Source organism: Anser cygnoides, chromosome 3 (genome assembly GCF_040182565.1).
Source record: "Anser cygnoides isolate HZ-2024a breed goose chromosome 3, Taihu_goose_T2T_genome, whole genome shotgun sequence".
NCBI classification, from domain to species: Eukaryota; Metazoa; Chordata; class Aves; order Anseriformes; family Anatidae; genus Anser; species Anser cygnoides.
Window position 1 is genome coordinate 6,759,565 of NC_089875.1, and position 12,940 is coordinate 6,772,504.

At 39.3% G+C, this 12,940-nt stretch overlaps 1 protein-coding gene across 3 annotated transcripts; it reads left to right on the plus strand.

Annotated features, from left to right (window-relative positions):
- The first annotated feature begins 410 nt into the window (after nucleotides 1-410).
- Nucleotides 411-10,360, plus strand: FAM161A (FAM161 centrosomal protein A). 3 transcript variants are annotated; one of them, XM_048060944.2, is made up of 7 exons: nucleotides 411-544; nucleotides 1,398-1,645; nucleotides 2,101-3,279; nucleotides 3,683-3,850; nucleotides 6,123-6,222; nucleotides 7,238-7,386; nucleotides 8,050-10,360. In XM_048060944.2, exons 1-7 carry the CDS (start codon nucleotides 461-463, stop codon nucleotides 8,516-8,518), a joined length of 2,397 nt encoding a protein of 798 aa, XP_047916901.2. In that variant the 5' UTR covers nucleotides 411-460; the 3' UTR covers nucleotides 8,519-10,360. The 3 variants fall into 3 exon arrangements, with proteins under 3 accessions (XP_047916901.2, XP_047916902.2, XP_047916903.2); XM_048060945.2 differs by lacking the exon at nucleotides 3,683-3,850; XM_048060946.2 differs by lacking the exons at nucleotides 3,683-3,850; nucleotides 6,123-6,222; nucleotides 7,238-7,386.
- The last annotated feature ends 2,580 nt before the right edge of the window (nucleotides 10,361-12,940 follow it).

A 12,940-nucleotide genomic window follows, 5' to 3' on the forward strand; every position in this document is an offset into this window, starting at 1 on the left:
GCTATGATTTAAAGCTAAGTATAAGAATCATGATAATTATATAGAGAGAGTAAAGGACAATCAATGGGGACAGTAGTGTTCTGTGCATGTTATTTATTGACTCGTTAAATGTACAAATTACACTTCATAACGGGGTTACGTACAGCAAACACGTCTTAAACTGACTTTGCCAGTCTGGGTGCTAGCTCTGGTGAGGGCTTTCCCATCATTTCAAGCTTCCAATTCTTGACAAGACTTCAACGTGCTGCGTACAGTGGTGTAATTTCTTCATCGGTGTCTTCACGTTATAAAGGACTCGGATCTCCCGGCAGTACCGAGGCGCGGTACCCCTGCCGCCTCCCGCGGAGGCGTGGGGCCCCGCCTGCACGCATCAATCCCGGCTCCCCCCGCAGGGAGGCGGGCCCTCAGCGAGCCGGGGCCGGCCCCGGCCCCAGCCCCAGCCCAGCGCCGTGCGGGAGCCATGGCGGCCGTGCCTGGGGCCGTGCCGGCCGCCCCCGGGCCCCGCGCCCCTCCCGGCGCCAGCAGCCGGCCCCCGGCCGCCCAGGTACCGCCGGCAGGGGCAGGGGGAGGGGGAGCGGGGAAGGGCGGCCGGGGGGCGGTACTGGGCCCTTAAACCCCGCGGCTGGCTGAGAGGGGTTCAGGAAGGGCACTGCCAAAAGCCAGGGGAAGGGCTTGGGGCCTGGGGGCTGATGGAAAAAACATAAAGAGACCAACAGACGGGGAAAACTACTAAAAGCCCGTGTGGAACGGTATTGTGCTATTTTTAGGTGAAGGAACTAGTCCTGTAACATCCTTAAGCAGCGCTTAAAATAATGCAAAGGAAGCCTTTTTAATGCAGCCTAACCTGGGTTTAACAGCGCTTGTCATTAAACTTGTGCAGGCTCTAAAAACGGTTAGCGAACATGCTTACCTCCACACAAGTGCGGGCTGCCAAGCACTGTTTAAACTGAAAGATGTGCAGATCCCTATCACGTCACAACACATTACAGAAATGGCTAAAGCAGCATTTATACAGCACCTAGTGACTTGATTTTAGAATGCTGGAAGGCGGAGAGGGGTGGTTTGTGTGCTTTAAGGCTTTTTTTAGAGCTGTGTACTGAGCAAGGAAAGATTGCGCTTTTTTACAAAACAGCTAAGCTTTTTTTCTTCTGATAAATCCTTCTTGATCTCATTTCCTGATACAAATACATTGATTACAGGGACAGACTTCAGTAGCCTCAGGATATAAATTATTATGCAATAAGATAATTCCACGTGACTCACATGAAAATCTTTATACAGGTATCTATTTGGTGTTAGTGCTTCATTCATTAGACAATTGAATAAAGCAACGTTAAACACATTGTTGCCCTTTATCCTAAGAAAATCAGAAAAATTTACAAAGAAATGTCTTCTAGGACGCTCTTGATGTGGATTCAAATACTGACAGAGAGCAGACCCTCCCTCTACACGGAGACGGTGACAACTGGATAGACTTTTCCAAAATGTGCACTTCCAATCAAGAATATTACTTGAAGCTAGAAGAGTTGAAGAATGCCCACTTGGAAACCATGGCAAAGTTAGAAAGTATGTATCGGAATAAACTCTATTTAAAAGGAGTACAGCCCGTGGCCAGAAAAGGTGCTGCTTCTAATGGGTGTTGCAGGTAAGTTTTGGGTACCTTTTACCTGAAGATTCTCAAGTGCTTTGCAGACACCAGTAAATACAGCAGTTTTTTTCTGCAGCTGGAAAGTGTTACTCTCCCCATTTCCTATAAGCAGATAATTACAGAAAAGTTAATTAAGTTAATTTTAATCATTTAAATGCTTATTCACCTTGAGATTTACAAGTGTGTACACAGCAGGGACTAGGCAATGTGTTTAGTAAAGCACGGTGCCTTTCCTTATGCTGACTTGTTCGTGATCTGAACGTCTTTAAAACTATAATCTGGTGTCAGTGCCTAATGTTCCCTTTTCCCTTTCCTCTCTCCTCTTCTCACCAGCGCTGTTCATTTTTTCCTAATGATGATATTGAAAATGGAAGTCGCTGGCTTTGCATTAATATTGGGCTGGACTCAAAACAGCTTTATTTTCTTTCTTTTTTTTTTCTTCCTTTTTTAAGGCCAACTTGGGAGAAGAGCTCGTATCAGCCTCTAAATCTGCACAAATCCTTCTCTGACTCTGACTTAAGTGATCCCTTAGGCTCAGGTCTGTCTGGTGGGTCTGACAAAGAATTAGCATTTGAAGAAAATGGTAGTGAAACTGGATCATCATCATTTGCTAAGGAACGGATTGAAAAAATGTGGGACGGGTTCTCTGTGGAAGACTACATCGCCCGAACCAAACACAGCTTACCAAGCTCACCAGCCTTCAGAACGACACGGAAGAAGCAGAAGGCATGGTCACCAAAAGTTACTGTGCCCAAGCCTTTCCAGATGACCATTAGAGAAGCTAGAAAAAAAGAACAGAATGTCAAATCAAAGTCCCAGATTGAAATGGAAAATAACCTACTGAAGAAGCAGCTGGAGGAAGAAGCGGAGTGTCAGAAAAAATTCCGAGCCAATCCTGTGCCCGCTGCAGTTTTTCTTCCACTCTACCATGAAATCATACAAAGAAATGAAGAACGCCAGAAGTCTGTGAAAGAGAGAAGCAAACTCAAGCTTTTGGCTTCTCAGAAGCCATTTAAATTCATTGAAAGAGAGAAGCAAAGGAATGAAATTAGGAAAATGCAATTAAGAGACCTTTCCACACCTGAAAAGAAACCAAAACCATTCAAAGCAAAACCAATTCCTAAATGCGTTTATAGTCCAGCTGTTAATGACAAGTTACAGGAGGAAGAGCTCTACAGAGAAATCAGGATTAGAATGAGAGCTGAGGAGTTGCTGCGTAATTCATCCCTACCCACGAGCAGGCTGGCTTTAAAGAACACCAATAAAAAGAAGAAACACAAGTGCATCGAACCAAAGGAGACAGAACATAAGCCCAAGATCAAACCAGATGTTCCAGATTTTGAACGACTCCACCAGAAATTTCAGAAACGGCTCCTGCAAAAAAAACAGGTGAAACACCTTACAGTCTGTGAACCATTTGATCTTCGTACTCCACACATTCCTTCAAACAAGGGGAAGATTTTGAGGGACATTCAAGAGGATGAAGAAAGGTTGAAAGAAACACGCTGGCCATATGCCTCTCCAAGATGTAAGCCTCAAATGAGAGGTGCAAATTCACCTCCCTCAGGATTTGGAGAATCTAAATCGCCAAAAATCACACAATCCACCCAACGAAGGCTACAGGCCATCAGGTGACCACTTTAGTGATGTTCTGCATTTTATAAATACTTACATCTTTTGTACTTCTACAGATGTCGTTAATTCTTCCATACAGTGAATATGAGACTTACATATATTAAGTTTTATACTATAATTAAGTCCTTATACTAAAATATTGAATACAGGAGTTTATTAGTATTTGATTTTTCCAAAAACAGTAATGCATATTTCTGAACATGCCCGTAGGAAAGGGACAAATGACTGCAATTTCCCAGGTTACACCTGAATCCCTTACAATGGCGTGTATCATGTGCCCTTTTACACCAACCCTGTTTTCAATCTTTTTTCTCCTTTGAATTTCCTTTACCAAAACATCCTTTGAAGTCTTGCTCTTGCTTCCAAATGAATTCAGTCTTAGTTTATTTTTCCACCCAGGAATTCACTTGAGGAAAAGAGAAAGTTGGAAGAACAGCAAAAAAGGAACAGGACAAAGCAGAAACAACGAACGAAAAAAATGCAGAAAATTGTTACAACTCGGGCTGAGGCCAATGACCCACATCAGAGCCTAGCTCAGATGTCTAAATACAAATTAAAAACATTCAGGTATTTTGTTGCATTCCCCTGAATCCTGAACCCCTGAATTTACATTGTATGTTAAGCATACAATGTAAAAAATAGCAGAGTTTAAGTTTTCACAATTACTCCTTTGATAAATCATACACTGTACAAGCAGCTAGTTAAAAACAAATGTGGCCAAATTTAGTATCTCAACTGGGAAACTATTGCCCGTTCTAATGCTCTCAGTCTATAGTTCCACTTCATAGTGTTACAGACCAGCTAACAGGAGAGTCCTGTGATTTCTAAATTGACATACCAAGTAGCAATGAAAGTAAGTTTAAAAAATGGTAAGGAAAGGGCGCAGCATAATTGCAGACCATCCTTGAAAGTGCTGGATTGATAGATGTTGGTATGGCTGCACAATTCATTTATTTGTCCCAATAGTTCCCCACTTCAGGGAAAAAAAAAAAAAAAGGCAAAATAGCAGTATTATTTTAGTTTAGCACATGTATCCACAGCAAACCAGGAAGCTGCCACCTAGTCCAAAGACAGATGAAGCCAAAGCATGGATAAGCAGCAATGGTCTAGGAGAAGTGGGGCTTATGCAGGGTCCTGGACAGCAGAGATGCATCAGTAGAGATGTAGAACAAAAGGGATAGTCCCTTCTAATTATTTTGTCAATCAGAGCTGAAGCGCAATTGCTTTTGGAACATGACCAGCAGGTACTGTTAATAACAGGAGCTTTATAATGCAATTGTGCTCAGGCAGATGATCTGCTGACTCTGGGACAGAAGCAGAAAGCAACCTGAATTACAGCAGCAAGGTGGAGAATTAAGAAAGACAGTGGGTATATTTACAGATTTGATTTAAGTTCATTGAACAGCAGACTTCACATTACAGTATTTAGCTTAATCAGATTTTAGGAGTATAGTAAAAAACTCACACTTAATTCTTCTCTGCACGTAAAATGGTGCTTTTACAAAGCAAGACTCCTTCCCTAGTGCTGATGCATTAAGGGTGGTACAAGTGCTTAACTTGATAATGCTTATCGCAACATGGGCTGGGTAATAAGGTACATTAATGTAAGTGCTCTTCTAACAGATAATTGGGTTTGCGGAAAGCCTTCTGAGAAAGCAAGCAAGTAGAAACAATGAAGTTCACTCCCTTAAAATGGTAAATAACTTGCCTTAATGCACAGCCATATTCAGAGTGGTAGGGGAAGAGGAGGCGGGGAAGAGAGAAGTGTAAAATGTCTAGCCCACACTGTCCTTCAGTGCCTGACTTGGTAACGCTAGAGCTGGCCCAGTGCAGATGCAACATCAAACCAGTAAGATTTAGGAACTGAGGTGCAGCACCACGTGAACACAGCCGGGTTATTTCCAGGGCCTGTGCAGCCCCCCTCAAGCTATGCTTGAGCTAATCAGTGAGTCCTGTAGTGCTTCATGCTGCAGCCTCTGACGTGTCCTCTGCTTCATTTGCCAGCATTCCAGGTTGCAAAGAACTTAGGAGCTCAGGTACAACCCTGAGCTGGCTCCATGTGTTCCAACACTGCCTGACAAAATAAGCCGTGTTAGAACTGTGGCAATGAACTAGATCTGCAAGAACTAGCTCAAAATTTTATGGGGCCAGTGTTAAAGCCTTAAGGGATGTGAATCAACACTGCATCATCAGGGTCTTTGTCACACACACGGGATTACAGCCCATGCTAGCTGGATTAGCAAGGACTTGCTATGACCTGAGCTATTGTTTCAGCTGACGAAGCAACAGTTCTGTCATCCCACCACACTGACTGAGACCTTGACAAAGCAGCTAGGAAAAATGGGTACTATGATCCAGAACGCAGTCACCCTTCTTGTGAGAAGAGGGGTTGGTAAAACAGCAAAAGATTCTTAGCATTAAAAGTATCAATTTCTATTTAATGATGCTAATTTCCTAGTGTGCATTCTGATTTTATCAGCCCTTTCACACTGCTTGTGTAAAACAAGTGAAACCTCTATCAAAGTATGAACTGAGCAAATTTTTTTTTTTTGAATATACACACACAAATGCAACCCCTATTTAACCTCTTTGGCCAGGATTTCTCTCTGCTTATCCAAAGTGACTACTTAAGAGATAGCTTTGTTCTCTATTTCCAAGCAAGCAAACGCTGTGAAAATGAGACAACATACATAGTTCCATCATAAAATAACTTATCCTTTATATATATTTAAGTAGGACAGCATTAAGTTTGTCATAAGCGATTCTACTTTCGTCTGCTGTAGGAAATTACTTCTTCTATTATAGACAATAATGATTTGTTGTACTGTATTTCCCTTAGGAATTACGAGAAGCAGAGAATGCAAGAATATTTGCAAGAGTTACAAGAAATGGAAGAAAGAGTAAACCAAAGGCCATTGCTTTTGGAAAGAGTCACTCAGGTTGTCTTGCTTCTCTGTTCTTTTTAATGTCATCTTCAATTAGTGTGAATAGCACTTGTAGTCAGTCAAGCATTTTTAGAAGGTATTTGAACAATATTTTTTAGGCCAGTATTTGTCCATTCTAATCTCCATTGCTCCACCTCTGTATAAATATTATTTTTCTGTGACCAAGTGTTCATGGCAGGCTTGCACAGGGAGGAGAGCTGTGTCATTAAAACAATGCTGTTCTAAACATGTCATCTGATTCAATTATAACATGGATACTTCTAAATAAAACAAGAAACGTACAGCAAAAATGTGAGAGGTTTAAGTTGGGAAAAGTGCTAAGAGAACTCGAGCGTTCTTCATGTCTACTGTAAAGCTTAGATGCAGTATTTTAATTTCTCCATTTCCTTACAACCATGTAGTGGTAGTGTAGTCCCTGACTGTGTGACAAACACAGAGAGACAGCAAGTTGTAGCTCACCCTTGTCCCTTCTGTTTTAGTTCCTTGGTCTGCCACCACTGCAGGGGCAGGAACATTTATGCAGATTGGAGGACAAGTCCTCCTCACTCAGGTGTTACCTGGAGGACCAGAGTTCACCCCCTCCATTTCAGAGGCAGAGATACAGATCTATGCCATTCATCAGAGAGCACTGTATGAGCGTAAAACAATACCATCTTTTTGAGCAGCAGCTCCCCCAGAGGGAAGATATAAGGAGAAGGGATAAGGGAGAAGCCCTAGGAAGACTATATCTGATTTTTCATGTCTTCCTCCTCCCTCAATAACAGCATAGAGAATATAGAGCTTTTCATTACCCAGTGGGTGCAGGGAGCAATCTGTGTTTAAACTAGTAAAGGAAAAAGGAGGAAAAGCTGGTATAAAATTTTCATGTAGTTTTGCCATTTTTCCCTGCAGTTAATAATTCAACTTGCCAGATGCAAATAATGAAACAGAGTATTAATAAACAAAACTATCTGAAGACAGGCCATTTAATGCATTTAGATAATACTTAACCATTGTGTTTTTCCTACAGAAAAATGCCAGAATAGCTGCAGAAAAGCATTATTCTAATACACTGAGAGCTCTGGGGGTATGTCCAGAGTTTGTTTCAAAGAAAGGACAAACAACTAAATTGCTAGAATGCTCCAATGCTGAAGATTTTGGTCTTGATGGCAAAGAAAGGTAGAGATTACTGAAGGCTTTTTTTTTTTGCCACTACATATCTAGAAATCAAAAAGTCATTTTCAATGTTGAGAAAATTATTTGCAGTATTTCCCAGGTAAATATTTTACTGGATGTAGTTAGCAATACTAATGCTAGCTTTACTGTACATTTTTACTGTTTTTCCTGAATTAAATATTATTTCATAAATCCAAGGAGAGAACTGGTTATGCTACACACAAGGCATTTCAAAGAAAAATGAAGAATAAGAAACATTTTTGGTTGTTCCTTTTGCCAAAAATTCTGGCAGGTTGCTGGGAAGTCATTTCATTCTGCATTACCTTTACTGATTTTTTAAAGTAAGCCTTATAAAAATACTTCTCAATATCCATTTGACATTATGACATAATTTAGATGATTTAGATATCATAATTATATATTATGATATAATATATAATTAGATTTGGGGAAAAATGAAAAGGAAATAATATATAGAAACAATACTGTTACTTCCTAGCATAAAAGCAGACTCTAGCATCCCCCCCTTCCCTTTTCCTTCACTGATTCCACCCCAGCCAAGTCTACCAGGATTTGTCCTAGATTACCTGAAGGGAGTAATCCTTTAAAAGCTACTTTAAAACACATTACCTGAAAATAAAAATAACATACAAATTGTCTTTTCAGAGCCAACAAGGATAAAGTGAAAGAAAGGGAATTTTTCCTTTCAGCAGAAGCAGCTGACATCAGCCCTCAGGCTGAGCAGTCCTGCGAGGAGGAGGAAGAGAAGAGAGAAGGTGTCAGAGCCTCCACCTGGGACGGTGAATCCAGTGAGGCAGAGGATGACGAGACCAGAGCCAGCCCTCATGTTCAGCAGCCTTGCCACACAGGGGAGGCCAGCCCCCGCTCTGACCAGCTCTGTGAAGAGGAGGAAGGGGAAGCAAAGGCAGGCCTTCCACGTGACCATTCCCTGGAGGAAGAGGAAGATGAGGAGGAGGAGGAGAATCGGTCAAGACCTAGCTCTCAGTCTGACCGGTCCCCTGAGCCACAAGATGGTCAGTCCGACCCTGAAGCTGAGGGTGCCTTCGGGTATGAGGATGAGGAATATGAAAGTGATGATTCGGAAGAGAAAGCCAGTGATGGTGAAGCTGACTGAAGGGCAGGCAGACAGGACAGGCTGGTGCTCAGGAACCTATTTCATTGCTGGCGGTGAAATAGACACTAAAGAAAAACTTGTCTTCTTGCTACTGATACGAAATTTTGTGAATTTAAAGCTCTTAGCTTAGCAGTCTTTTTAGCACGGAAACCTTGTTGATTTTCCAGTAAGAGAGATCAAGTTACTCATTTCCACCAAGAAAATTACTTTTATATTCATCTTCTTTATTCTAGACCTCTGTGATATTACTGCAGTTCGGTTCATAAAATTAACACCAACCAGTGGTTAAAAATAATGTCTTACATGCTGTGTTGTTAAGTACTGAGGTCTTAGCATGTTCAGCTTTTCTGTGTACTGGCAAAGCCAGATGAGATTTTGGAGTAGTAATTTGCTATTATCAATGCCTCCCAGGCTCAAACATCGCAGTCCTTTTGGGCTCTGTTCCTGCAATATCTTCTAGGATGGCAACGAACTGGCAAGGATTTGTTGTGCAAGACCTCTCATTGTTTTCAGCAGAGCAGCTGCAAGAAAGACAACTGCAGTTAGTCAAAATGGCCAAATTCATCTGTGCAGTTCCTCCCTCCTGCTCCCATGGAGTTTGTTCTCTCCCCACTTAAGTGAGCTGAATTGACTCAGTGATGGGTCAGAGGAGTGCCAGGGCCAGAAAAGAAGTGACTCCTTTTGGAGGAAACAAGCTGTTAGATCAACCCAAGTGTTTTGTTCAGGTAATACAGAAAGAGTGTCACAGTTGCTGAAGGCTGTTCCTATAGAGAAGAAAAAAAGATGCACCAAAATACACTGAGAGGAGTCATTTAAACTCTTACATAGCTTTTTAACAGTTATAGACAAGTGAGGTAGAAGAAAAGTCAGTAGAATACCTTGAGAAAAAAAAACACGTTATGCTACCAGATCTTGTATTACTTCCTAACCAAGATAGAAAATTGTGTTCTTTCACCGCCATTTTGTTTTAAAGAGCTCTTCCTGTGATCATGTAAAATAGTCCATTACCATAATAACAAACGCCAACATTATGTTTCTTTATTGGGACAGTAAACGTACGTTAAAAAGAGACCCTTACAACTCAGCAACTGTAGTTGCATGGAAGTCTGGTAAGGAAGTGCTTTAGTACCTTTCTTCAAACACTTGTTACTCAGGACTTCAGCTACTACACAACAAAAAATGCAAGTCAGTGTTTTTTGTTTTGTTTTTGTTTGTTTGTTTGTTTGTTTTTCCCCTCTATTTATATCGCTGGTGGCTTCTCCTACTGTTACTGGCTTTCCTGCTAACCTGTCAAATGCAGTGTTAGGAAAGAAAATAAAAGAAAACATTTATATAACAAACCACAAATTAAGGATTTCAAACAATCTTTCTCTGCTTAGTAGAGAACAGAGTATGTGACTTTGCACAAGCACTAAAAACACATTCATTGAATAGTAAATATTATATTTCTTAAAACTAACGAGTTTGCAAAAGCATCTGCAATGACTAGGGATATGTTTTTTTTGTTTGTTTGTTTTAGGTTGGGGAAGGGGGGTGTTGTTTGTTTTCCTCAAGTTTCCTTCCAAACTGCATGTAAGAGCACTAACTAAATCTATTATTTCTTCCTCCAGACTTTGAGAAACTGTGTCCTAATGTTTGGATTTTTATCTTTCCTTTTTTTTTAAATTTATTTTGAAGTGTGGCCTAACTAATATGAATTTTAAACTTATTTGTTTTACTTAAATAAAATTTCTATTGCATATTTATCTTATATTAAAATATTAATCATTGTTTCACAGTGAAAATCATAGTTTACAATCAAGTTATACTTGACAATGCCACAATACAAACTCAAGGTTGGTTTGCTTGTGGTAGTTATTATATGATAATTCTGAAAAGTTGTACAATATGTTACTGAATTTATAACCACATGTTACTGATACTTATCTCTTTAGGAAACAAGTTTTTGTTTATTTTTGTTTTGAAAGAAGGCAGACAAGCTTCAGAGTGTTTTCTCATGTAGAGGTTATTTGAAGAATTTTCAAATCAGTTTATAAAATCTGATAACACTTAAGTGAGTGTTCTAGAATAACATAAATATATAATTGTTGAGCCACTACGACAGAGCATAAGAAATGTCACTGAAAACCTCATTTGAACTAGGAGGTAGCAAAAACAATCTTCAGAAGAACAGATTTAATGAACACATGGATAAACGTGATATAACAAGGAAGAGTTAAGCACAGCTTTTGGAGAATATACCTCAATTTTTCCAGCATGTCCAAAAGAGTCAAGCAGAACCATATGGACTAAGGGAATCCAGTTGATATGGTTTAGCTAATTGACAATGTGCCATTAAAAAATCCCAAGTAAGCCAGCTGTACTGTACAAGAAGAAGGGTCCTCATGAGTTAATAATCAATTAAACCATCAGGGAAGAAAAGGTCAATTTTAACAGTGTAAGTGCAGTTATCAGCGGACATTCAATGAGATTCAAATTGTTCAACATACTCAGAAGTATCTGTAGTACTGTGTCCACAGAGTTATTCAATGATATGAATAAATTCACCTGACTGCAAAGAACATGCAGAATGATCTTACAAAGTGGAATGACAGAAGAGCAGGTATAGTTCAATTTTAGCAATTGCAAATAAATGCATGTGAGGGTAAAAAATATTCCAAGATTATACAATACCATATACTGAAAAAAATAAATTCCAGCATGAATATTGCACTTAGTCTTCCCATCTTAAAAAGGATTGATTGATTTATTATAGAACTGGAAGAAGTCAACAAGAATGATCCAAGATAAGGTATGGTTTTCATTTGACAATAACATATATGGGATCCTTTAATTTGGAAAAAGGTATTAAACTCCGAGATATTAGGGCAACCACTTTGAGAAGCACAGATGTTGAAAAGGGAAGAATCGTGAAATCTAATTTTAAAAAAAAAACTGTTCAGTAGTAGCATTACAAGCAAAAAAAAAAGCACTGTATGGATAAATAACTCTCTAAAAATATATGGGGATAAGTATGTACTCCAATAAGGAATTAGAAAGGAATGAAATAGCAATGAAAAGTCACATGAAAGAAGAAAATGTAGAGAGACAGGTTAGGATGAATTAAATCTCATGAAGCAAGTACAGCAACAAAAGTTTCAGATATATGACTAAACAATAAAAAGAGGTGTGGATACCATACTGTCATGAGATGAACAGTACGCTGGCCTAAAAACTAAGTCTTCCCTCCCCAGCACAGTCAGGAGGATGATTTAAAACATAGATAAGGCAAGAGAAAGCTAAAAGGATAATGACACTGAAATTAAGATGACTATATTTAATGAAAAAATACAGTAAACTCAACACAAAAATTCAAATCCAGATGAGAGGTTTTGGTAAATTACCAAGATGTTGTGTAGTACAATAAGAAAGGAGAATAAAATATGTACTACTTTCTGTCAGAACTCAAATCTATTTGATGCAATTAACATGGAGAAAAATAATTCGTTTGAATCATTAAGGATGATATAATAGAAATATTTTAAGGTAAGAAGCTCATTAAAGGACAGATTATGAGTTATGCTTTTAGAGAAAATATCAGGAGAGAGACAAACAGAAGTTTCTCACAGATTATTGAATATTCCGACTTTAGTATTTTAATTAATGTCCAAGGCACAGAAGTAGAAACATGTTTAAAAAATTTGCAAAGAAAATGAGAAAGCTGTATCTAAAAAGGATTAAAAATATCACATGGGAAGAAGAGGGTAACTTTGTAGACTGTACTCTTAAATAAGTATTTCAAAGTGCAGGAATAACACTTCTGTAATGGGAATTTGTCACCTAAAGCTATAAGGAGAAAGACCCAGATGATTTGTTGGGCAACAGTTGGTAATTGACCACAAATTCTTATCATAAAAAGGAAATCTAAAAATCTAAGGATGTGTCAGGCAAAAAATTTCCAGCAGATTTGGAAGAACAGTACATGCAAGTCTGCAAACACATCCGTTCTGGGTTTCAAAGTAATTCTCACAATACTGAATATAAGCTGGAGCCTTTTTTTTGGGAATTCCATACTAAGCTTCCCCCCTTGCATCTGCTCACATCTGCCACAGGAAGCACAACACTCAGCTGGAATCCAACAAGGATATAGGAGCAAGAAAAGATGCCACTGTGGACTATTAGACAATACTTTGTGCTTTCAACAGAAAACAGCCCCTCTTTTCAGGAGGGTGTTTGTGTCTTTCAGTTTCTGTCTTCCAAATTTCCCCTGCATTTCTCAAGCTTTCTTTGTATATATGGTACTGCTTCCTCTAGAAACCATCTTCTTGAATACATAATTACCAAAACATCAAGCAGGAGGTTACATTCTCTTTTCCTTTAAGGAAAAATGATTACATCATTACCTTCCTGAATTAAATATCTGAATTAAACACAAGGTTACAG